The sequence below is a fragment of the Myodes glareolus genome, chromosome 2 (assembly GCF_982192425.1).
Source record: "Myodes glareolus chromosome 2, mMyoGla1.1, whole genome shotgun sequence".
Lineage (NCBI taxonomy): Eukaryota > Metazoa > Chordata > Mammalia > Rodentia > Cricetidae > Myodes > Myodes glareolus.
The window spans coordinates 3,131,981-3,159,328 of record NC_142027.1 but is presented as its reverse complement, the minus strand read 5'-3'; the positions used below and the strand labels follow the sequence as shown (position 1 = coordinate 3,159,328).

Here is a 27,348-nt window from a genome sequence, read left to right as displayed (position 1 = left end):
ATACAGATTTGGGGCTGGGGCACTGACGTGAGGTGGGGTAGAAGCAGAAGCAGTGGCTCCATGAAGCCGGAGGAGAGTGAGGAACTGCAGGTCTGGTGTGCAGCTCCATCCAGGCAGCCTCATGCCTAGAAAGGGTAGTGGGATAATTTCACAAGGGCTGAGAACAATCCTACTGGCAGAAAGTCCCATCCTGTCACATTCTTGGTAGGGATATTTTAAAAGAAGCTGAGGTTTTTCTGAAGTTTTAAGCTCCATCATAGTCTACATCATAAATTCCACTCACAGTGACCTTGACTTTATGACCTTGGCCTCTTAAAACTGTGAAGACGGCCTGTGCACTTGGTTGAGTCTTCCTCTGCAGTGCTGAGGCCTGCAGCCTGACCTGGAGATTTGAGGGCTGATGGATTCTTTAGAAGCTTGGTCCCTGCAGCATCTTAGCATCCCCTGCTTCCTACAGGCTTATAGCATGTCTGAAAAAAATCATATCCTGCAGTGGGAAGGAGCTTAGCTGTTTTAAAGAGAAATCAAGGGTATGGATTCAGATATGGGGAAAGGAAGGGGCTGTTGCCTTTAAGAAGTAAAACAGAAAGACCTGTGTGATCCATGTGGAAAGCTGGAAATAAGCGTCTCAAGCTGGCTGCTGTATCATCAGTGGTCCACCGTAATTGCTTCAAGATTGCACACTTACAATGGACATGGACATTTTTGATTGATGGCTGCTAACGCAATGTAATACACAGCCATTTTACATTCCCCACTGAAGAATCGACCCAGCATTTCTCGATCCCCTGATGGCTTTTCTGTGGTCTCCTTTATCTCTGCTGCTCATCAAAGAAAGGGCAGCACACACATTAAGACACCCCTGAAGTGCCAAGCAACACCCCAGTGATGGCTGCTGAGCTGCACTGGGCCGGGGCTGACATCTCCAACCTCAGCACTAATGAGAACATTTGAAAGATTACTGACATCTTCTGCCCACGGAGGTTGCCGGAAGTAATTAAGCACCACTTTCACAGAGGGCTGCTTTGGAACACACAGGACTTGAACGCAAAAGAGCAAGTGGCTGGGTTGTGAGCTGGTGCTACCTGGGTTTCCACCCTTAGGGCTCCTTCCCTGCTTGCCAGGCCAACTTGAGGATTTGTAAATTCACCTTGGAGGCCCTCACTCTCCTTCGCGTCGTATTGTGGGGAGGCAGGGAGCCATATGCAGGTTCCGAGGCTCCTACTGCATGCAGTTCATCCTCTTTCCCATTATCAGGGGAGCAGGGTGTAGGTTGCTCTGCCGTGGAGGCAGCTGAGCTTGTAGAGGACCAGATGCACACCAGACCATCCAGAGCAGGACAATGTATTCCCTCGGCTGGGCATGCGGTGGGGCACATCGACCATTAAAAATCACATGTGGCATGCTACTGCATGACACGCAGATACTCAGCAAACACATAGAGGCCTGCCTGGAATAGACCGTGAAAGAGCATTTAGGTGTTTCCAGCTATGGGCAAACAGGCACACATACAGTATTGAAGAGAATAATATTTGCCAATATGTTTGTAAATTTGGGGGGGCAGTGCCCATCATTCCCATGTTTTCTGCCATGTGAGTCAGTCCTGAAGACGGAGTGCTCCTTGTTTCTGTCTCTTGCATTGGATAAGTTTTCACATCACTATAATTAAATGCCTTGAACGGCTGATGTTATGAAGGCTATTAAGATCACAAGGTTGGAGATGCTGTGTGTGATGAGGGGTACCACAGAGAAGGCACAATCGTCTAACTCCATGTCCCTTAACTTGGGGATTGTGTAGAAAGATGTCTGAAAATTTCTTCTCAAATAAGTTATATATATTTGATTATGTGCCCCAATAGACAGTGTATCCAGAATTTATCCTGGTTTCCTGGATACAACTTCAAAACCCCTTGGAATTCCCTGAGTTTTGAATGCATTCTGTTGTCATTAGTAGGCCTTTTTGGCCAGGCCCGAGTTTATGCTGTTGAAGTGACTCATTATGGGACAAACGAGTTTCCAAAGATGGGTTATCCATCTCAGAAGGAGCAAGTCTACAATCAGAGGGCTGAATATTCAGCCCCAGCTGTGACATCCGGGAGTAGGAGCAGCTGGATTTCTAGTTCATCACATGACCGATAATTGAATCAAATCATACTTCAGGAACTTAGATACAAGCTCTGGACAGTGAGACTCAAAAAGAGATTTCTCGTTGGTGGTGTAACAATATCCTCTCAGGTCAAACTTTCTTCTATGTTTGAAGGAAGCTGCTTAACATTCAAGATGGTGTAGGGGCTGGTGAAACATTCCATACTGCAGGTAAGCTTGTTAAACTCATGACATAGACAATTCAGTACCTCCAGGAAGTCTCTGAAACTGACTGGGACAGTCAAGGTCTGACAAGTCCAGTTGACTAGAAGGGGCTCAGACAAACTGAGCTGCCTAGACTAACACTCCCTAAGCTGCTGAGGTACTGGCAAGCTTTTCAGTGTCCTCCAGGTTTCCAGCTTTCATGAGTGTCCCTCATGCTGGGTGGGATTTGGCAATGCAGATGATCTGAATGACTTCTGTTCCTGTGGCTAACCCTTCACCCCTATTTCTGCAAATAACCCAACAAAGCTCATTGGTTCCCCAAGATGTACTTGGATAGCTTGTTTATTTGTTTGTTTATGTTCTGTTCTGCTGTTGGCTGCCTACCTGGGGTGAGTAGACATTTATTCACAGATGCTCAAGAATGGTGACGCCTATCAGTATTCTGAGATAGAGACAATGCCCAAATACACAAGCACAGAAACTCCTGAACCGTGAGCCAAGGACCCTTCCAGATGTTGTCATATGTCCCCGTGTATCTGGCTGTTCATTTGGATCCTCTGTCATCATGTCGCTGAGTACAGTTTTGGGTTCCATAAGTTGTCCTAACAAATTATCAAACACAAAGAGGTTGTGTGACCTTTAACTCAGAACTTGACAGGCAGAAGAGGAGGCCATCTGAGAACTCCAATTACCGCTGGTGTCTGAAGTGAGGGAAGCCTTGCTGGGACCTGATGCTAACTCCAGGTCATTAGTGTGAGAGTTGAACTGAATCACAGGACGCTGCCTGGAGTAAAGAAAGGTGTTAGGATGTAGACCATTTGTCAGACAGAGGGCTTTGATGGCCAGCAAGCATTAGAGAAATAGCCAGAGCCAAGGTGAATAAAAGATTCTTTGTCCCCCACTGCCTTCTTGTATCACCCCAACACAATAGGAGCAAACAGTCCTGAATGAAAAGACTGGCTGCTCCAGGCCAAGGGAGGGCAGAACATCACAGCTTAAATTGGACTGGCCGTTGTGAGGGGCTAGAAGATAACCCAGAGTGCATTTGAAGTCAGCGACAGGAGAAAACAGAATGAACCCATTCCTAACCAGGACCAGATGTTTCAATAAGTTTGATGTGTAAACACATCTGCACACTTACTGATATGAAGAGGGGTGAGTGATTGTTTTATTTAAAGGTCGTTAGCTGATGAGGCCCACTGGTATTAAAGAAGGCAAAAAATTACTTTATTCATTAGCTACCAATTTAAATGCTAATATCTGTGATAGAACTTCATAGTGTCATCTGTGATGGTATTGAGGAACCATGCCTAGAGAATTGACTCATAAAAGAACCAGAATTGGTACAGCTTTCAAGATCCACACCTAACAACCATCTTCCTTCAGTTAAGACCCACTCCCAAATGTGGGAGGCCTAGTCATCTATAGTTCTGGAAATTGAAAATCCAAAGACTAAAATTTTGGCTCTGGTGATGAGCCCTAAACAGCATCACACCATGGCCATATTGTCATGGTGAGAACATCCCCAATACCCGTGGAATTGTCATTAAGTTTTAAATAAAAGCCCTCCTTTCCTTATTGACATTCTAAGACATGGCTGCAAACTCAGAATGGCAAACACTTCCTGACCATGTTTCACTCCTAATGATGACCCATTCTGCATCAAGCCTACACACAAGGCACAGAAGACTAGGCTCTCAGCCTGCACACCTGAGATCATCGAGTATGAGATAAGATACACAAGCTACCCAGCCATGCACTAAAATACTGCCCATGCAGCATGAAGACAGACAGAGTTGTGTGCATTTACCTAGAAAGATAACTTTGAAAAAACATCCATTTCCTGTCTGGTAATGGCTCTTCCTTTCTGATGTGCTCCCACCATGATGACATCTGTGATAGTGTGGTGCAGCTTAGGGTTCATCACCAGAATCAGGACCTTAGTCTTTGAATTTCCAAATAGGCTTATAGACAGTGAGGTATTAGGCATTTCATTGTGTAACTAAAATAGACTAATAATACAAACACGGAAATTAGAATCACCCGAGCACCTTTTACCTTCCCACTCTCTATGGTGTAGATGAATACTCAGCTGTTTTTGTAAAATCCCACATATTTCCTTTTAAGATAACAACCATGCAAACCCACAGTTCTTTGGCATGAGATGAGCTACAGTCCAGCTCACCAGCTTCGTGATGACAAGGTTCTTGTTGGCCTGTGAGTATATGGGCTACTCTCCACTACTGCTGGATTTAATATCCATAGCAGGGTGGCAAGACATAAAATGTGGACATGAACTTCGCATTCTCAAATCCACTGGTCCAACAGCGAGGGGATTTTAGACGAACAGGAAGAATGTGTGTGCACAGAGTTCTACTGACCCCAGCTGTCTCGGCCATTCTGCTTAGCCTTGTCTGAATTACAAAGAACAGATGGCTGGTTCCTGCCCTGATGGCCTCGGACACCCCACCATGACTTGCCCTGCATTATAAACACTCATCAGCCAATGTGCTCTGGGGATGCTGACTTTGGATGTGTCCTAACACAAGCATTCCAGACTGTCTCTGCAGAGGTCAGACCTGGGTGTCCTCAAGGGAGAGAAGAGAGTTGTGGCCTGAATCTGTGTTCAACTCTGAATGAATTACAGGAGGGAGTTCTCCAATTTCACCTTTTCAGACATGCGCTGGCGTGTCCACAGGGCTCACACGGCTCATGTGCTCCCAGGGCTCACAATAGGGGTCTTAACAGGGCCCACAAGGGCTACCAGGACTCAGGTGCTTCCAGGGCTAACAGGGCTCATAGGGCTCCTCACAGGGCTCCTCACAGGGCTCCTCACAGGGCTCCTCACAGGGCTCCTCACAGGGCTCCTCACAGGGCTCCTCACAGGGCTCACATGGCTTATGTGCTCCCAGGGCATGCACACAGGGCTCCCAGGGCTCCTCACAGGGCACACAGGGCTCACAGGGCTCACAGGGCTCCTTACAGGGCTCACAGGGATCCTAACAAGAGGAAGAGGTGACCTCAATTAAGAAAATGCCTCTGACCCAAGGCAACAACCTCCACAGGAGCAGGTACAAGGAAGCGACAGCCAAGGGAACAGGCCTGAGCCAGAGACCTCTGCAGTACCGGGCCCAAGGCAAGGGACATCTGTGGGAACAGTCCTGAGCCAGCAACCTCCACTGGAACAGGCTCCAGGAAATGACCTCCACAGGAGCAGACTTGAGCCAGCGACTTTGCCTGAGCAGGCCAGAGGCAGTGACCTCCAAAGGAGCAGGTACAAAGGAGTGACTACCAAGGGAGCAGGCCCAAACCAGAGTCCTCTGCAGGACCAGGCATGAGTCAGGAACCTTCAAAGGAGCAGACCTGAGCTAGAGACCTTGGTGGGACTGGACCCAAACCAAGGACCTTTGTGGGAGTACGTGCAAACCAGGGACATCTGTGGGAACAGTCCTGGGCCAGCAAACTCAGCCAGAGCAGGCCTGAGAAAATGACCTCCACAGGAACAGGTACAAGGGATCCACCTCTGAGGGAGCAGACTCAAGCCAGAGACCTCTGTGGGACTAGGAATGAATTGGCAACCTCCTCTGGAGCAGGTCTAAACCAGCGACCTCTGCCAGAGGAGGCTCAAGGCAGCAACCTCAGTGGGAGCAGCCCCAAGCAAGCAGTCTCCGTAGAAGTAGGGCCAAAGGACCTCTGGGATGGCAGAGAAACCCCCTGGAGTGTTGAGCAACCTCTAGGAGCAATGAGTGACCTATGGGGTGACTGGAACCGTGACCCTGACTGCACCACAAAGAGTAACCATCTGAGCCTTGGGTCCACTGGCACCTGGAAGACCCATCACCAGAAACACATACCCAACTATATCAATGAAAGGAAAAGATGAGTAGACAAGGGAAGAACACACTCAACACCACAAAGAACAACACGACACCAACAAACTCTAGTGGCCCTACAATAACAAAACTTGAACACCCAAATATAGATGAAGCAGAAGAAAATTACCTAAAAAATAACTTTTTTATTTTTTCGTTTGAGGCCATTATAAAGAGGAAATGAAAAATTCCCTAAAAGAAACAAAGAAAAAGACAAACAAAAAATTGGAAGAAATCAACAAATTCCTTAGCAAAAAAACAAGAAAAAGCAATCAAACAGGTGAAAGAAATGATTCAAGACTTGAAAAATGAAACAAATAAAGACAATAAAGAACACAAACTGAGGGAATTATAGAAACAGAAATTACGAAAAAACGATCAGGAACCACAAATGCAAGCAAAAAGAGTAGAATACAAGAGATGGAAGAGAGAATCTCAAGTGCTGAAGATACAATAGAGGAAATAGACTCATCAGTTAAAGAAAACATTTAATCTAACAAAAGCTTAACACAAAATATCCAGGAAATCTGGGACACCATGAAAAGAGCAAACCTAAGAATAATAAGGATAGAAGAAGAAGTCCAACTCAAAAGCACAGAAACTATATTCAACAAAATTATAGAAAAAATTCCCAACCTAAAGAAAGATATGCATATGAACATACAAGAAGCTTACAGAATACCAAACAGATAGGATAAAAAAAAATCCCCTCACCACATAATAATCAAAACACTAAACATACAGAATAAAGAAAGAATATTAAGAGCTGCAAAGTAAAAAGGCCAAGTAACATATAAAGGCAGACCTATCAGAATTACACTCGACTTCTCAATTGAAACAATGAAAGCCAGAAAGTCCTGTTTAAGCATTACGCAACCATTAAGAGACCACGGATGCCAGCCCAGAGTACTATACCCAGCAAAACTTTCAATCACCATAGACAGACAAAACAAGATATTCCGTGAGAGAACCAGATTTAACTAATACCTAGCCACAAACCCAGCCCTACACAAAGTACTAGAAGGAAAACTCTAACCCAAGGAAGTTGGCTATATTCACAAAAACACAGACAATTGATGATCTCACAGCAGCAAATCCCAAAGAAGGGGAAAACACATACAATAACATCACCAACAATGAAAACTCAATTACCAGGAGCTAGCAATCACTGGTCATTATATCCCTTAATATAAATGGACTCAGCTCACCCATAAAAAGACATGGGTTAACAGATTGGATAGGAAAACAGAATCCATTCTTCTACTGCATACAAGAAACACACCTCAACCACAAAGGCAGACATCACCTAGGGGTAAAGGGTTGGGAAAAATTTTTCCAATCAAATGGATCTAAGAAACAATTTGGTGTAGCTATCCTAATATCTAACAAAATAGACTTCAAACAAGAATCAATCAAAAGAGACAAAGAATGACATTTCATAGTAGTTTCAGGAAAAATCCATCAAGGGAAAATCTCAATATCGAACATCTATGCCCCAAATACAAGGGCACCCTCATACGTAAAAGAACACTAATAAAGCTTAAATCACACATTAAATTCTACACACTAATAGTGGAAGACTTCAAACCACACTCCCATCCATTGGACAGGTCTGTCAGACAGAAAATTAACAGAGAAATAAGAGAATTAACACATTATGAATCAACATAGTAAAAATGGCAATCTTACTAAAAGCAATCTACAGATTCAATGCAATGCCCATCGAAATCTCAAAGAACAATACTCAACTTCATATGGAAAAACAAAAAACCCAGGATAGCCAAAACAATCCTGTACAATAAAAGAACTTCTGGAGGCATCACAATCCCTGTCTTCAAGCTCTACTACAGAGCTACAGTAAAATAGCCTGGTACTGGCATAAGAACAGACAGGAGGGTGAATTGAACTGAATTTAAGAACCAGATATCAATCCAAACACCTTTGAACACCTGATTTTTGTCAAAGAAGCAAAAAATATAAAATGGCAAAAAGAAAGCATATTCAACAAATGATGCTAGAATAACTGGATATCAACAAGATATATCTCCAAAATATACAAAACTCAAGAAATTGGCCATTAAAAGAATAAATAATCCAATAAAAATGGGGTACAGACCTAAACAGAGAGCTCTCAACAGAGGAATCTAAAATGTCTTAAAGACACTTAAAGAAATGCTCAACTAAAAGAAATGCTCCTTAGCCATCAGAGAAATGCAAACCAAAACAACTCTGAGATTCCATGTCATACCTGTAAGAATGGCCAAGATAAAAAACACTGATGACAACTTATGGTGGAGAGGATGTGGGGTAAAGGGAACACTCCTGCACTGCTGGTGAGAGTACAGCTGCTTTGGATTTCAGTATGGCAATTTCTCAGAAAATTAGGAAACAACTTACTTCAAGACCCAGCAATACCACTTTTGAGTATAGACCCAAAGGATGCTCAATCGTGCCACAAGTACATGTGCTCAACTCTGTTCAGCATTATTTCTCACAGCCAGAACCTGGAAACAAACTGAATGTCCCTTGACCAAAGAATGGATAAGGAAAATGTGGTACATTTACACAATGGAGTATTACACAGCAGAAAAAAAAATGATATCTTTAAATTTGCAGGCAAATGGATGGATCTTGAAGACATCATATTGAGTGAGGTAACCCAGACCCAAAAAGACAAATATGATATATACTCACTCATAAGTGACTTTTAGACATAAAACAAACAAAATAGTAACCTACAATTCATAATCCCAGAGAACCTAGACAACAAAGAAGACCCTAAGAGAGACATACATGGATGTAATGTAAATGGGAAGTAGAAAAAGACAAGATCTCCTGAGTAAACTGGGAGCATGGGGGCCATGGGAGAGGGGAGGAGGGGAGAGGAAGGGAGGGGAATGGAGAAAAACGTATAGCTCAATAAAACAAACTGAAAAAAAAAAAGAAAATGCCTCCATTCCTACAGGCTGACCTGTAGGAAGTCTGTGGGATGTTTTCTTCATTGTTGACTAATGTGAGAAGGCCTAGCCCATTGTGGGCAGTGCCTTTTCTAGAAAGATGGCTCTGACTTGCATAAAGAAAGCAAACTGAGCAAGTCATGGAGAGCAAGCAGCATTCCTCCACAGCTCCTGTCTCTGCTCCTGCTCACATTCCTGTCCTGAGTTCCCACTATGATTGGGATGTATATACAAGCCAGACAAACCCTTTCCTCTCCCAAAAGTCACCTGTGGGCAGTTTCCTGCTACAATGACAGAAAACATAGGAGATTGGCATAGACCCTGGCATCATGGAGTTGTGCCCAGGTTGAGCATGAGGGAGGTGGGTGGCAGGTCAGGCTGTACTGTGCCCTGTGGGCTGCTCTGGGGCTACAGGCTTCATCAGATCCCAAGAGTAATTGTCTCTCCAGGGATGCTTCTACCACTGTTTGATAATCAACGTTCTTTTATGCTGCATGAGGGGATCAGAAAGGATTGAAGCAGAGAGGCAGACAAAGGAAGAGCTGCTTGCTCAGTGTGAGCTACTGCAATCATGTTCCTCGAGAGATACAGCCAGTGGCAGAACTCTGGAGGGGGCAGGTGCAATTTTGGCACCTGCAGGAAACATTAGGAGTGACTTCCATTTGAAGAATTATTTTTCTAGAAAAACCACCCTGTTCCCGAGACACCAAACGGCCCCTGGTATTGTTGAAGAGGCATAGTCTGGGTGTCTGGCTTGATTTACGCATTCACTACCCATGGGGGTTAGAGGTAGTTGTGGCCCCAAGACCAGGCTTGATCAGAGGCAAAGTCCTGCCGTTCCTATCTTTGCCGCTCCTCTAGTGTTTGATTTCCTTTCCTGAGAGGATGACAGTGTAGACTCAGAAGCAGGAACGCCAGCTGAGTTGGAAGGTTTCGCACAGATTCATCTTTCATCCTATTGATGGCTTTCCCTGACAGTTCCCTACGGTCTGCCTGCTATCTGCCAGGCATCTTGTGCTTCCAAACAAAAGAGGGCTGTGGTGGATGTTAGTCACTAATAATGTCCTCTTTTCTGACTCCAGTCTCTGTGTCCAGTAAGCAAAGTGGACAGAAGGCTAGTCAGTGCTTACCCCTAGTTTCCCGCCATAACCCCAATAGTCCTCAATAACATATAGTCCTCAATAGTCTATGTTTTGCAAATGTGTTTGAAACTTAGCTCCAGTGTTGTTGCATTCTGGGAACCCTGAGTTTCCATCTGAACAGCCACTTCTATCCCTTCACACATCCTGAGGAAGCAGCAAGCTCTCCCATGTAGAAATAAATACAGCCCCTATACAATGAGACCAATTAACTAGAATATATAAAGAACTCAAAGAGATACCCAAGTTAAAACAAGATAAAAAACCACCAACAAATGCATGATGATTATTCCTCTAACCATCAGGGGAAAATGCCAATGAAAATTATGTTGAGACTGGTTTTGTCTTACCCTAGACAGAAGAGCTGGCTCCAAGAAAACCAATGACAACGAGAAATGGTGAGGAGTTGTGGGAAAGGAGTCTTCATACAGGGCTGCTGGGGATGTAATAAATTAGTGCGACCACTGTGGAAATCAGTGGGGAGGTTCTTCCAGAACTAGGAATAGTATGCTTGAATGATTCAGCTATCCTTCTCTTGGGAATACACCCAAAGGAATCTAAATTAGCGTACCATGGGGGACACCTACTCACCTTTGTTGCAGCATTATTCACTATACACCAGTTATGGAACCAACCTAAGGGTCCATTAAGATCTGGATGGATAGGGACATGTAATATACATCTACACACAGTGGAACACAGTCGAGTTTTATGCGTAAGCAAGAATGCACAGAGAGATAGATAGAACTGTGGATCACGTTAAGTGAATTAAGACAGAACAAAAAAAAAACCAAAAAATTACATATTTTCTCTCATATATGGGATACACACACACACACACACATTTGAAAGCTAAAGGGGACTACTTGGACTATTTGAGAAGAGGAAGGAAATTAGTGGACAGGAAGGTAGGAGAGGGTAATGGATATGGAATACAGTTACGGCACATGCATTATTTGAATGAACTGTCATAATGAAGCCCATCACTTTGTATCATGAGTATACATTAATTAAAATAATGGAAATAAAACTGAGCAGTAGAAAGGGGAGTACACTGGACAGCTTTATTTGCAGCCACGAAATCTCCTTTATAGTTATTTTTCTTCCATTTGGAAGTCTCTGGAAACTTGAATTCTTCCTCAAGGGCAGAAGGGGCTGGTCAAGCATCTGGAGGTGTTAGCCAGTGCTGACAGTTGGTCATGTCATGGAGACCATGTAAAAGGTCTTTTAAGCTGGGGGTTCTTGCTCCTACTCCTCTTTCCTGTGCTGTGCCATTAATGCTTTCTCCTCCAGAATGATTTTCCTGAAAGCTCCTGTTTCTAGAGGGTTATTATGTTTTCTTTATCTCTATAGCCCATGATTATGTTGTTTTATAACCCACTAATTATATGGTTTCAGAGACCACAAGACTTGGCTGGTTCTAAGAAACATGTCCTAGAATGCCTGCCACCAACTTTTGTCTCCTCCCTCCCCCATGTAAATTGCGTGGAGATCCCTCTTGCTCCAGTCTGGGAACAGTGTGCATCTTTCCCCTTCCCTTTCTTTCTGCAATGACCCTCCTACTCCAGCCTCAAAACCTGGCCCTTTAGATACTCACAGTCATTAACATCAAACTGCAATGCAGCAGGATCATACTCTAGAACTCTACAACACCTCAGCCAGCCCCAGCTTCTATGTGTCATGAACTGAGAGACTTAACAACAGACAATTATTCCTCACTGTCTGGTGGCTGCAAATCTAAGATGAAGGGCTGGTTGGGCTGGATTCCAGAGAGGCTGTCTTCTGGCTTACAGGCCACCCACTTTGAGGAGCTGAACTCATGCCTGATCACTTTACAAAACCTTGTCTTCTAACACCATCAGAGTGGGGATGGTGTTAGAATTTAATCCATGAACTTTAAGTACCAGATGATGAAAAATACTTACTGCTCCCAGGGGAAGTGGGAGGTGTGCCCTGGCCTGTGACCCTGAGTTCTGTTCTCATTGACCACTGAGGTCTTTGACGCTCAGGAGTTGTACACAGATGCCCTCTGTCTCTCTCTGCCCTCCAAGAAGGGCAGACACCATCTTTCTGATTGGCCTGTGACCTGCACTACTAGTTCCTACCACACAGGTGTGGAAGCAGTAGATGGCGGTGGGGGTGGGAATCTGCAACTTCTATGTTTTACATTTTCCCCATTCTTGAAGATCTTTTATGAAGCTGAAGTTCTATCTTCTGCTATCTGCCATGAACATGGCACATGTTATTCACTGTCTCACACAAGTCAGTCATTCTATCATCTTCCATGTTTCTCCTCCTTCAAAAACACAGGCATTTTCATCCACAAGGGTAAAACCCATGACCAACTGATGTCAGGTGCCCCATAAGACCTTGTGCTGTTTGGTCTTAACAAATTTTTCTTAGAATTGAAAAATTATTTTACAAATTAACAAAGCAAGTATCAAATATATTATTTTTACCGTGCAAAGACTAACCGGCATCAACATGGCTTAGTTTACCTGAGTATTTCAAGGACTTAAAATTTTAAAATACCTTACCATTTTAAAATATGCTGATTTTACAGTTTGTTTTTGGGTTTTTTTTCCACAAAATTCTCCCAGAACACAGGATGAGAAATTTCAAAGATTATGCAGTAGATCAGGAAACAACCTCGTTTCAGAATTGTGGTGTGCTTCTCTACTCTACCATTCAGCAAATAGCTTGAAATTCCCATTTTTTCTGGTAGAATAATGGACTAAAATAAATCCTTAGTTGATAGGATAGGTACTGACCCATATAAAAAGTCTTTGAATTACATACACGCACCCTAAAAATCAAGTCCTCCGAAACAGATGTGGTTTCTTAAAGATCAATAGCAGCGTCACTTTAAAGCAGGAAAAGTTTGGACAAACTCTTGTTGTCAGGGGGCAAAACCAAAGCCAATTAGCCACAAAAAGCTTATCAGGGCGGGCGGTGGTGGGCGCATGCCTTCATTTCCAGCACTCGGGAGGTAGAGGCAGGTGAATCTCTATGAGTTCGAGGCCATCCTGTTCTACAAGAGCTAGTTCCGGGGCAGGCTCCAAAGCTACAGAGATACCCTGTCTTGAAAAAACAAAATTAAAAAACAAAACAAAACAAAACAAACACAAAAAAACAAAACTAAAATGCTTATCTAATAGGAAACTAATCACAAAGCCGTACATAGCCACATAAGCTTTGTTAATGAGAATTACTCAGCGATAAATGGTCCACTCTGTGTTCTTTGAGTGCTCAGTGGCCCAAGTATAGAGACGACTTCACAGTGATGAGCCCTCTCCCACCCACTAGGTCAACAGCACAGACCGGAAGGCAGCACCTACGCTCCACTCATGCTGGAGCTCTCCAGTGGCTATCTATACAATTTTTACATTTATTTATTTTACTTGGGGATGGGGTGGAGGGTGAGCTGGGGGTGGGGGAGGAGCATGAGAGGTAAGGGGAGTACATGTACCACAGCTCGCATGTGGAAGTCAGAGGGCAACTTGCAGGAGTTGCTCTTTGATCCTCTCCTTCAGCCATATGGGTTCTAGGGATTGAACTCGGATTCCCAGTCTCGGCAGCAGGCTCCTTTACCAATAACTACTTTATAAAGGAAACCTATGACCGAGCCAGTTTTCAGCGCAACACACGAAACAGGCTCTCTTAAGAATATCTGCAAGGCCATGCACTGAACTCCTTGACAGTGGGATCAGTGCATAAAATCGTGGGTACCAGAGCCTGAGGTCAGTGACCTGGGAACCAGCTCCTCAGAAGAATGCTCGTCTACACCCAGGATGTGGGGAGCCCCAGACGACTGCTGATAATTTACTGGCATTTTCCACTCGTTTTGAAAGTATGTCCAACGCTGAAAAGTAGAAATATCAGCTACAGAGAAACCTGCTTGGTTTTGCTCGGAGACACGTATGCATGAACCAACTGAAAAGTGCAGCCCCCAAAGACCTACGTAGGGAAAACAAAGCATTCTTCCTCCTTACTTTTCACTGTGAGGTACATGGACTTGCTGACGTCCGCGCCCACATCGTTGCTGACCTTGCACAGGTAGTAGCCACTGTCTTCTTCCACCACGTGCTTGATCAAGAGTGAGCCATTACTCAGGACCTGGATTCTGCCATTCAGGGCAATTGGCTGGAACTGGGGGACCCCAGCACCTGGGAGAGAATCATAAAAAAAAAAAAAAACCCATGATGCCAAGGAGTAATAATTGATCTTCACTGGCAACCAAAAATGTGACTGAAGACTTCCCCCTGGGTGTGTCTGTGAAGCAGAGAAGGGAAGGACACTGTGTGGGGAAGGTAGTCCTATGCACTAGGACCCTGGACTGAACGCAAAGGGGGGAGGCCAGCTGAGTGGCAGCATTGCTGCTTGTCAGTTTCCCAGTCTGCTGAGATGTAAGGAGTGCCAGACACACCCCCCACTGCCATGAACTCCTCGGTGTCTACCCTGCGGTATACCATTATCCTATCAGATAGCGAGCGAAAATCAACCTTGCTTCTTTACCTTGCTGCTTGTATTTGGTCACAGCAGTGAAACAAGAAAGGGGTCCACAATGGGAACAAACTCATTAGCAGCAAGATCAAGTTCTTTTTGACACACGAACACCTAACACACCTCACACGGGCAGAACTGGGAAATGACAAGTCACATTTTCTTCCCTGTAATAACTAAAATCCTTATTTAGAGAAAACCACATTTACTTAAAATGACAGGTTTTTTTTCAGAGAATGAGATTAAAAGGTAGGAGTGCTTACACACATTTCCTCCATAAAATGCCAAATTTGATGAGTGTTAGGCAGCTGATAAAATTATTGAAAGAAATCACAGTTAGAACAACCCCAGAGTAGACATTGCTCATCTTGTGAGCAAAATTCCTCAGTTCCCGTGGCACTCCTTAGTTTGCCTGTTAGAGTGGAGAGCCACAATGCATCATCAATGCTATAGGACCCTGACTCTGCTGGGGTATGTGAGTCAGGTCATTGAGTGAAGAAAGTGTTAAAACTGTGTTGCCTAGGAGTGTCTGCAGGTGCAGATGCTATACTCAAGGGAAAGAGAAGAAAGGATCTTAGAAATAATACAAGAGAGGGAGAAGATTCTGACAGACGTCTAAGCTAACAGTGGCTTGGGATGACCTATCACACTGACTGGGATGTGTGGGGAAGATGTGGTCCAGGTCATTTAGACCTCCTCCTTGCCTCTCTACCCTGTGAGTTTGGGGACTGGGTGGAGATTCTGCACAAGAGTTGATTTTCCTAGAGGAAACTCACAGAGTGAGCCAAAGACAGGAGCCCCAGAACAGGCTTGGAGCTGACTGATCAGGTCTGCTATGTCCACCTTTCTTCCATGGGGATCTTCCAACACCGCGCCCAAGAACACTAAACTGCACACATTGACTGTTCTTCCCCTAAAGTTTCTGCTGCAGGGACCTCAGAGCTGGGTCTGAGCCTCCCCAGGAGACCATGGAAATGAATACTGTTTCTGGGCATAATGAGTAACAACAAACAGAATCACTGCAGGGTGGCTTCTCTCAAGAACTGCTGGAGAGGACCTGTAGCAACATGAATTAAGAGGCTGAAAAGGGGCTGGAGAGATGGTTCAGTTGGTGAAAGAGCTTGCTATGCAAGCATGGGACCTGATTCTTAGCACTTACACATGATGTCAGGTCCAGGATGTGTTCCTGTAATCCCCACAATGAAGAGACAGACAGAGATGGAGGATCCCTGGAGCTGGCTGAGCAGTCAGTGTACTGGGACTGACCAGACCCAAATTCAATAAAAATCCTTCTGGGACAATAAGGTAAAGAGCAATATAGGAAGATATTCAGTGTTGACTTCTGGCCTCTACATGTTAGTGTGTGCACACACATATGCACACAACACAGGAAGATATTCAGTGTTGACTTCTGGCCTCTACATGTTAGTGTGTGCACACACATATGCACAAACACATGCATATTAAGTAATCAAGCGGGCCAGCAAATGGCAATGCTGCTGACAGTGTCCTAAGGTGATGGTCTGGAAACAAGCCAGGCAGGACTCTGACAGGGTAAACAGAAACCTAAACTCGGCATTCCTCAGGAACCTCCTAATCTCATGAATAATCTGATTGTTAATTACCTCTGGCAAAAGACTTCTAAAACCTGATTAACTCAAACAGTCTGTAACAGATCAAAGTCCCCACACTAACTCCCAGGCTGTTCTGGTGGCCCTGCCACCTCTCTCTGCTTCCTTTCCTGACAAAACTGACAAGATTTCCCTTCCTTGGTCCTCTGCTCTTCTCTACCCTCTGAGGCAGCCTGGCAGCTCGTGCCCCTCCACACGGCAAGTTGTTCTTTCTACCCACAGAGTGTTCCAGTTCTATGGTTTTGTTGTGCTTGCTGACAACAAACACATGTAAACAACACCACACACAGACACATACACATATATACCTTTGTCCACACAGACATACATTATACACACTGCACACACATAGACATACATACTCAACACACACAGACACCCCCACACATACACATACACAGAGTCAGACACACACACAGACACCCACACACACACATACACACAGAGTCAGACACACACACAGACACCCCCGCACAGACACATACACACCCATACACACACATCATCATACACACCCTCACACACAGACACATACACACACTCCACCCAGACATATACACATACAGACACACTCATACACACACAGAGACACACCCATACACAGATACACTCACACACACAGACAGACCCATACGCACATAGACAGACATACTCACACAGAAACACTCATACACACACAAAGACACACCCATGCACACAACTGAAAGGTACTCTACTTCTGTTAGGGAGGAAGGAAATCAGAAATGGAAGCTGTTTGTCTGCTCAGCATCACAACTGTTTTCTTTAAAGTGAATCTGAACACTGAGGTCCCTGGCAACTAGGCAAACAAAGTTGCAAACAATTAAAATGCCTAAAAATGAGATATGAACTGTGTAGAGTAATTTATCTTTAGCACATGACAGAGTGAAGGGGTCATAGGTATAAAACAGGGTGAAAGGGAAGGACTGGGAAAAGCTGTGACCTCCTTCAGTCTCCCCTGTAGACCAGAAGCTACTAGAAAGCTATGTGACTCACCCCTCAATAAAGCAAAGAAAAAGAGGCATAGAAAAACAGAACTCTTATCAGAAGCAGAGGAAACCACTGGGCAGAGGCTTAATAATAGCTTGCTAATTTACATAAACAGATGGGAGAGATTCAGATGAAATATTAAAACTATTAAAAAGAGACAAAGCAATAGAAAAGTAACTGCAACTATTATGTGTGCGAATTATATTCATGAAGCTTATTAGCAGAGTGGACACAGAAGAAGAAATGACTAGGTCAGCAGAATTTATTCATTGTACAGCAAAAGGAACAAAGGAGGGGGAAATACATGAACTCATTCAAGATCCTCAAAAACTTGCACATTCTGAGTAATTATTGTCTTAGAAGAAGAAAGAAATGGATATAAAAATAATTTTTAAATCAGAAAATAGATTTGATTTGATGAACATTTATAGAGCTCCACACTCAGCAACAGCAGGACAGGTAAGTGGTAACTTTCTCTGGAGCAATTACTGCAAGAGACAGTGCCTGAGCATCTAGAGTCAGTGTTCCTGAGCAGCTAGAGTCAGTGTTCCTGAGCATCTAGAGTCAGTGTTCCTGAGTATCTAGAGTCAGTGTTCCTGAGCAGCTAGAGACAGTGTTCCTGAGCAGCTAGAGTCAGTGTTCCTGAGCACCAGGAAACAGTTTCCTGAGCATCTAGAGTCAGTGTTCCTGAGCACCAGGAGACAGTGTTCCTGAGCATCTAGAGTCAGTGTTCCTGAGCAGCTAGAGTCAGTGTTCCTGAGCACCAGGAGACAGTGTTCCTGAGCAGCTAGAGTCAGTGTTCCTGAGCAGCTAGAGACAGTGTTCCTGAGCAGCTAGAGACAGTGCCTGAGCATCTAGAGTCAGTGTTCCTGAGCAGCTAGAGTCAGTATTCCTGAGCATCTAGAGTCAGTGTTCCTGAGCATCTAGAGTCAGTGTTCCTGAGCAGCTAGAGACAGTGTTCCTGAGCACCAGGAGACAGTGTTCCTGAGCACCTAGAGTCAGTGTTCCTGAGCACCAGGAGACAGTGTTCCTGAGCAGCTAGAGTCAGTGTTCCTGAGCAGCTAGAGACAGTGTTCCTGAGCAGCTAGAGACAGTGTTCCTGAGCAGCTAGAGACAGTGTTCCTGAGCAGCTAGAGACAGTGTTCCTGAGCAGCTAGAGACAGTGTTCCTGAGCAGCTAGAGACAGTGTTCCTGAGCAGCTAGAGACAGTGTTCCTGAGCAGCTAGAGACAGTGTTCCTGAGCAGCTAGAGTCAGTGTTCCTGAGCACCAGGAGACAGTGTTCCTGAGCAACAAGAGACAGAGTACTGGAACACTGTTAAATACATGCTGAAAGCCTAATAGGAGGTATTTGCAGGATTTTTGGGAAACGTGCAGTTCAAGAGAATGTAGCCCTTACCTATGGGATCAGTGCCCTTTTAAGAGTGACCCTGGAGAACACTCTTGTCAACTGTGAGGGCACAGCAAGGAAGTCAGTAGTGTAAGGCACAGCAGGAAGCCCTCAGCAGAATCTGGCTTGCTGGTTGGCGCCTAACCTCAGATGCTCAGCCTCCTGAATTAGTGGGAGAAAAAACTCTGCTAAGTGAGCCTTTGATCATGTGGCAGAGCAACCTGAGCGAACTCAGTCATGAGAAGACATAGTACTGCAAGCTGTGAAATAAATCTCAATAAATGCTATAAGATGAAAATAGTAGTAAATGCTTTATTTCTGCAGCAAAAATTAAAATTGATGTCAGTGTAAGAAATACATCTGGACAAACTCTAAGTCTCCAAGAATTTGAAAACTAAAATGTCTTTTTTCTTTCTTTTACCTTTCCTTCTGTCTGTTGTCTGTTTTCTCTCCCTCCCTTCCCCCTCTCTCTTTTTAATTTTTACAAACAGGTTACTTTATGTAGGCCTGACTGTCATATAACTCACTCTGTAGGCCAGTGTGGCTTGAAGTCAGAGATCTACCTGCCTCTACCTCCTAAATGTAGGGATTAAAGGTATGGACCACCACCACCATCATCACCACCACCACCCAGCAACAGTGCATTTCTTAACAGCTCATGAATCAAAGATGAATGCACTAGAAACATTAGAAAGTATTTTGAACTGGGTAAAATAAAAAGAAAATATATTAAAATGTGTGGTCAATACCTCCATGGTCATACATAGTATTGAATGCTTATATTAACATTAGAAGAGGAAAAAGGACATAAATCAAGCATTTCGCTCAAGAAGATACTACAAAAACATCAAATACACACACAAATGAGGAGAAGGAAGAAAATCACAAGAAAGAAAGCTGGAACTAATGAGATGAAACAGAAAAACACCAGAAAAAATTCAACACAGCCAAAAGCTGGTCTTTGGAAGGGACAATAGAGTTGGTCAGGAAGCCAATAAAACAGATAGAAACCATAGCCAATTATAATATAATAATCTGTGATTACATTTTTAAAATGCCAAAAGTAAAGTAGTGAATAACTTAGTAAAATTAAATTTAGCAACTTCAGTTAAACAGATAAATTTCCTTAAGAAATGATCACCTTTCACTAATTAATGAAAGCTATCTTATAATTTACCTACTGTGGTATTAAACATAAGAACTCTTCGATTGGTACTCCATAGTAATTTAGTAAAAAATAAATGGAATATTCCCATTTTCTTTAAATGATTATAACCCCACCATCTAGAGAGATGACATCCTTCATTTTCTAGACACATAAAAATTTATCCCTACTTTTACACACAAAAATTTATGATTCAATTACAGGGGAGCTGTGGTATGCCTTGATGTGGCGTGTCCTTCTGTATATGTGTTGCTTTTATTGGTTGATGTATAAAGCTGTTTTGCCCAATGGCTTAGTGGAATAAAGCAAGGCAGGAAATCTGAACAGAGATAGATAGATAGATAGATAGATAGATGATAGATAGATAGATAGATAGATAGATAGATAGATAGATAGATAGATAGATAGATGATAGAGAGAGAGAGAGTAGGTGGAGTCAAGGAGACACCATGTAGCTGCCGAAGGAAAAGGACGCCAGAGCCTTACTGGTAGGTCATAGCCTCATGGTGACACAGATGAATAATTTAAGATGTAAGAGTTAGCTAGGAATATACCTAAGCTATTGACCAAACAGTGTTGTAATTAATATAGTTTCTGTGAGTTTATTCGGGTCAGGGTGGCTGAGAAACTTAAGTACAGTCTGTTTACAGTGACTAACACCTGGCAAGTAGCTATCATACACCGATGTTGACTTCTAGCTCACTCCCATCCTCTTTTGTCCTCCCTCCCATTTCTCTTTTCCAGGATGGGAACTATCATGCTGCAAGCCTACAATGGCATTAGCTGCCTTATGACAGGGCTCCTGTAGGAGGCATTGAGAGTCTGTGACGAGCTAAATTCTGCCAATCAAGACATGGGGGAGCATGAAAACTCTTAATGTGACTGCACCCTCAGCTGGCCCTCAATGGTGCTGTTAGCCTAACCCAGGGAATTTAGCTCTGCCTGCATTCCTGACCCACACCGATGGGAGATGAGACTCATAGAGATTATAGTTACCCACTTTAAGGGAGCTAGTGATCAGTCTTCCTTCATGGGATGGAGTGATGACTGGTGCTCCTGAAGTATGGACAGCACACCGTAGGTCTATATCATTGTGGTGTCGATAGTTTAATTTTGCTATTATTATTTACTCATTCTGTGACTATCTGGCCTTGTCTTAAGGTCAGGGCAATGAATGAATCTATCTACTTTACCCATCAATACAGGAGATGTGGAGCGGTAAAGCCATCTGTATGGCTAACCTTCGGAGTGACATTCTGATCAAAAGGAGTATGCACTTAAGTGTGAATATACATTATTAAATTGCTCACTAAAGAATGTTCTACTTTTATTTATACCAGTGTTGACTGCAGCTTTATTTTATACATGTGCAGTATTAAAATTTTTAATCTTTCTTAATGTGACACTATCTTATTTTAACAGGCATCTTTTTAATCTTTGCTAATAAATAATTTTGATCATGTTTTTATATGATCAGAACAGAAATTTTACTTAGTATTTGCTAACAATTCCTTCATATTTTTGCTCATTTCCTGCTATATTTTTGCCTTCTTAGTATTCCAAAGTACTTAAGTTTTAAGGAAAATGTCGCATTCTTATTTCACAAAATTTGTTTTTGATTCTTGTTATTTTGATAAGAGTTTGATGGCGAATATTGTCAGCTTCTCTTTCATTCATGGGAATGGAACTTTTCCCTCTTAAAAGTAGGCTGTATTTTAAAGGATTTAGTTTTATAAACTATAACATAACTTATGGAGAATATGCTCCTTTGTAAAATTTTACTGAAAGTGAAAAATAAAAGAATGAGTCGTGCATGCCTTTAATTCCAGTATTTGGGAGGTAGATGCAGGAATATCTCTATGAGTTTGAGGCCAGTGGCCAGTCTGGTCTACACATCTAGCTTCAGGACAGCCAGGACTACACAGAGAAATGCTGTCCAAACAAACAAACAATGAGACAATGGAAAGAACATGGAGCTGGAAGCAGGGGAAGGGAGTTAGGAACCAAGGTCTTCTGGGTTAGGCAAGGCTGACGCACACACTACATCTGTGGTCACCTATACAGGCTTGAACAGAATCAATTCTGCTGAAAAGTCCAGCACGGAGCAGGAAGCGGTTTCCAGGTTCACCCTCAACCGACTAGCAGTTAATGGTTGCTGGGGGGGGAGGTCATTTTTCATTGTGGTTGTTTTGCTGGTAGGTTGGGCATCTTGCATTGAAAGGCTTCATGCCTACTTGCACAGGGTCAGCACCAGACTCAGGACCTATTAATAATAGCTCTTTAAAAAGCAGGTGTCACATTGAAAGGGAGAGGGGTTGCTGTAATGGGGAGAATTGGAGAGTTAGTGGGAGTAGATAAGATAAAATACATAGTACCTATGTATGAAAACTTTAAAGACTAATAGAAGTATTATTTTTTGATGAAGGGAAAACCCTCCAATTTTTATTTAAGTTCTTCAACGTGGTCCAGTTTTTTACATTTATTATTTGTGTGTGTTTGTGTATGCATATGGATCTACAGGTCATTGCCTGGGTGTAGTGGTTGGAGGGAAATTTATGGGAGTTCTCTTTCTCCATTGTGTGGATTCCGGGGATCAGACTTAGGCTGTCAGGATCGGCAGCATGACTCTCCCCCACTGAACCATCACACTGGTCTTGCTTCATGATCTGACAATCTGTTATAGGCTCCTACTGGGTTTCCCTTCAACTCCCATGAAACTGAGAGCTAGATTCAATATAATGCACATGAGGTAAAAACTCAGCTGAGGAGAGAATTTCTCAAGCTCGCACATGTGTGTGTGTGTATGTGTGTGCACACATGTGCAGGCACACATGCATGAGTACACACCAGGCTGAAAATTGAGAACTCAAAGAGCTATGGAATTTATAAACTACATAAAACTTTGTTTGAAAGATCTGAAAATCTAGTGAGATTCAGGTGAGCTTAAAGAGAGAGAAGATCACCCAGATCGATAACACATACTTCATGTTTTCCTCAAAGAATTTTCTCGCTAGAAAAATACTTTAAATGGTGGAATTTATAATGAGGAATTACTAGATAGACAGTGGGAGAGGGTGACCTATTAATTTCTATCTGGATGGATATGAGCCTGTGCATTATTTAAAGGATCTAATGAAGATGGAAATAAAGTCTAAGTGCATTTGAATAACATTAAATCTTTGCTTCATCGGGATAAACGATGAGCCAAGTTGAAGGGTTACGGCATGTGCAGCTCTGGGCACATCTGCTACATGCATGAAGCAAGAGCTTGTTACCAGCTAGTCTGTCCATCGAGAGGGCCACAGACACAGGGGCTGGCACTTCAGACATGAGGAAGCGGACTTCAGTGTGGCTCATGGAATTCTCAGTCCTCTCCTTTAGGGTCATCATTACTCCACAGAGTGAAACGTAAATCAGTGCGTGCAATCTGCAAATTGGAAATTGTCTCAGCACAAGGTAAGCACCTTGGGCAGCAGCCAGGAGATAGACTTTAAGTAGCAGCGGTTGGTTATAAAGAGCTGTCAATTTTCTGTGAATAGCTGGCATCAAGTGGGGACGGTTCTGAACTTCATCACAAGAAATCAAGTGTTAGAGAATTTTGTAAGTCCCAGACTGGATTCCCAGTGATGTTAACACCCAAGTAACCTTACCGATACACTGGGAAGCCAAGTCTCTCTGTGTGTACTGGGAAGCTATGTCTCTCTGTGTGTACTGGGAAGCTATGCCTCTCTGTGTGTACTGGGAAGCTATGTCTCTCTGTGTGTACTGGGAAGCCATGCCTCTCTGTGTGTACTGGGAAGCCATGCCTCTCTGTGTGTACTGGGAAGCCATGTCTCTCTGTGTGTTGAGGTTGTAGGAATAAATTACACTTAGGAGAACAGCACGGGAAGCAGGTGCCAAACCAAGTACCTGTTTCCTCTTTCTCTTTTAAGCTTTGCTGATCATAGATCACTTGTCTGGGTGTCAGAAAGACCTAGGTCCCACTTCCCTCTGACCTAGCCAATGGACCTGTAGACAAAGAGTTGATTCTTTTTACATCTTTATACACAAGGTGAGAAATATTTACACAGATTATTTGTGACCAAAGAAACTGAGCTTACAAAATATGAATGTAAATACCTACAATTATATTCTGAATAAATTGTTCGAAGAACACACTCATAACTGCCTATCAGGGTGGCGGGACAGATGAGATGGATTGAAGCACAGTACAATGGGGGAAGAAATATCTTTGTTCTCTTGACCATATCCCAGGGGAAGGCTGCATGCTATTTTTCTCCCCTCCAAGGATCAGAGTGTGTCCCTTTCATCCTTGTGGAGAGGGAGCGTTTTCTTGAAGAGCGAGCGGATTTTACTTCAAAGAGAAATTTCCTTTCCTTGAAAATAGTTGGTAGGCTTCGGGAGTAGCCCTCAGTGATAGACTATGGTATGGAAGAATAAGATGAAAAAGCATCCTTTCTCCCCGGCCTGCTTTTGGTCATGGTGTTTATCACAGCAACAGAAAACAAAGACCTTCGCTGCCATGGGCTCTGGTTTCTACCTTGTGAGTGAGGGGCATTCAGAATGACAGGGACAGAGCAAGGGAGGAGAAACCACCATTCTCCATGGGCCATTCTCCTTCATAGGCTGTGCACGGGAATGCAGGCACATGCTGTAGGTGAGATTATTCGTCCCTGTGAGGATTGTCTGCCAAGCGCAGCTGCAGATACGGATGCGAGCAGCTTCTCAAGGCACCTATATTTCTCAAGTAACCATAGGACAGCTGCTTCCGTTCTCCCATCCCCCCTTCCTGAGATGCTGTGCTCTCAAACTCCTATATTTAACTCTTCCTTAGCACTGCACCACCTACCAACTGCAACAGTATCTATGCAGTTTTCTCTTCAAATCTGAAGTTTTGTTCGGAGGATAGTTCAGCCACTTCCCCTTAATTCCATTTTATTTTCCTGTGAAGAAACCTATCCACTTAAGACGATGAAGCTTCCCTGGACCCTTCTCTGAGTTTCTCTGGCTTAGTAGGAAGGTAGGGTGTGAGTTTGGCACTCCAATGACCTGTTTGGAACTGGGCATCTAATGGGAAGGATTCTTATCCCAGAGACTCAACACTGGCTCTGCATAGAATTAAGCATAAAATTAAACTGCGAGGCAGTCACACTGCACTTGCTGGTGTGGCCTGTGGCACTGCAGGACGTGGAGATGGCTGGCGAGATATCACGGCTGCCACCTCTGCAGCGGGATGCTAAGAAGTCCTGCATCCAGGTCTATTGGGCATGATTGGTACCACACCTGTGCTGAGAAGTTTTATGTCAACTTGATACAAGCTAAAGTCATCTGAGAGGAAGGAACCTCAATTTAAAAAATTCCTCCATAAGACTGGAAGGCGAAGTCTGTCTGGAACCCTGGACTGAGTGAGCTGGGAGCCTCACTAGGTCAGGCAACTGCGAAGGATTCCTCTGTTTTCTGACACTGAATCTCCACTCATGCCAGCTCAAAGGTTTTCTCTAGTATCAATGGAAGGAGATAGACACATCAAGCACCCCTTACTTGTTATGTTTTTAGCCCCTTTCGAAGAACTCATTGCTTTGCCAGGCCCATGACTCTCTTACTTGGGAAACAAACATGGATGCCTTTGTTGTATGCTTAGGATTATTACTGAGTTTTCAGGTCAGTTTCCTACTTGGGGGATAGGAAGATGTCACCATCTCCCGGTCAGAGCCTTGAGAAACCTTGCTGGCATATCTTAGGATTCATGTGGCACAATCATGCTTAAGCAGGGGACAGGGACACTAGTTTTTAATGCCTGCAATAGGCTGTTGTGTTCTAGAAAAACAGTAGCACAGAAGAGGTCTAACCACGAGATAATTCAAGACAACACAGAGCAGGAGCTGGTGCAGGGGGAGCCCTGGGTAACAATTGCAAGGGCAGGAAGATGGGCAGGTGGAACTCTGGTGGGCAGTGGCCTTCCTCAGCCAGGCTTCTGCTAGAATCTTGATTCTGGCTGTCTTCACTAGGAAGATGACAAGAACAGAATTAGATTGGTCCCAAAGAGTTGGCTAAGACAAGACTTGGAAATAAGGCAAGTTCAAAGGTACAGTTCAAGAGTGGGGATTTGAAAAAGCCATATCAATGCAAAGTTCATGGGGCTGGAGATAAAAATTAGAGTGTGAACAGCCCTGAAGTGAATAGGACAATTAATAGGACAGATGCTCATGCCTGATGCTGGAATGATGTAGGTGGGTCTTCTTTCTATGTGTTGCTTTCATTGGTTAATTAATAAAGAAACTGCTTGGTCTGATAGGTCAGTACATATGTGGGTGAAGTAGACAGAACAGAATGCTGGGAAGAAGGCAATGAGGAAGACGCCATGATTTTCTGACCCAAGATGGACGCAGGTTAGGATCTTTCCCGGTAAGCCACCACCTCATGGTGCTACACGGATCACTAAATATGTGTTAAAGCAAGATGTGAAAATAAGAGGCTAGAGCTAATGGGCCAGGCAGTGTTTAAAAGAATACAGTTTCCGTGTAATTATTTCGGGGGTAAGCTAGCCAGGATCTGGGCGGGAATGCAGCCCGCTGCTCCTTTTACACTGGAAACAAGAGGACCTGCAAGGTGACAGGCACAGGCATGGAAAGGGACCATGGAGGATCAGGAAGCTAATGGTCATTCTTATCTGAGTCCATATGGAACAATTTCCCTTGGAGTTATCTTAAATTAAGACTTCCCCCCACTCTCACCCCCACAGGGAATCTTTATTGAAGGCCATGTTTGTATTTGAGCATTTCTCCTTTAGAGGGAGATGAATTTGTCTATAACATAAAACAATCTGTCTCTTGTCCAGCAAGAAAGGAATGATCCTAGTAATTCACCAAGGTCTGAATTTGGGGATAGAAGAGACCATGTCCTACAGCAAACCTGCTCAGGGTACTCAGGCCTGTCCTCGTCTCTGTGTTCATCATGCTCAGAGATACAGTCTTCACATTTCTGGAAGATCCCAAGGAATATAACCTTGACATTGAACAACAGGGTTTGTCAAGACCAAAGGAGACAGCCTGGGACTAGCCCTTTATCCAAGAAGACTCCTGAGAGAGTGGGTGACTTGGGCATTTTGACAAAGTGTGTGGAGCCTATATTTGTTTCTAGTCTAGAACTTTGTATAGTGACATCTAGCTAACTGTGCTGCAGTCTGGTTTTTATTTTTACGGATTTCTTAACAGAAGACAAGACTGCATTAATCCTATAAGGAGTATGTAGCCTAGGGGAGAACTCCTGCTAATGAGGACAGGTTTCTGGTGATGAAGTGTATGGTACGGTCAGGCCTCAGGTAGGCCACACTTCATGAGTTTATAAGTGTTCAGTCTTAAACAATCTGTCCAAG

General features: G+C 43.6%; 1 protein-coding gene across 2 annotated transcripts in view; it reads right to left on the bottom strand.

The window, feature by feature from the left end:
* Window positions 1-27,348, bottom strand: part of Dscam (DS cell adhesion molecule) — a 570,981-nt gene that overhangs the window by 177,616 nt on the left and 366,017 nt on the right. For both annotated transcript variants that reach the window (XM_085685855.2, XM_085685856.2), the window contains exon 11: window positions 14,271-14,444. In XM_085685855.2, the coding sequence (XP_085541981.1) occupies window positions 14,271-14,444 (174 nt within the window). The remainder of the gene's footprint in view (window positions 1-14,270; window positions 14,445-27,348) is intronic.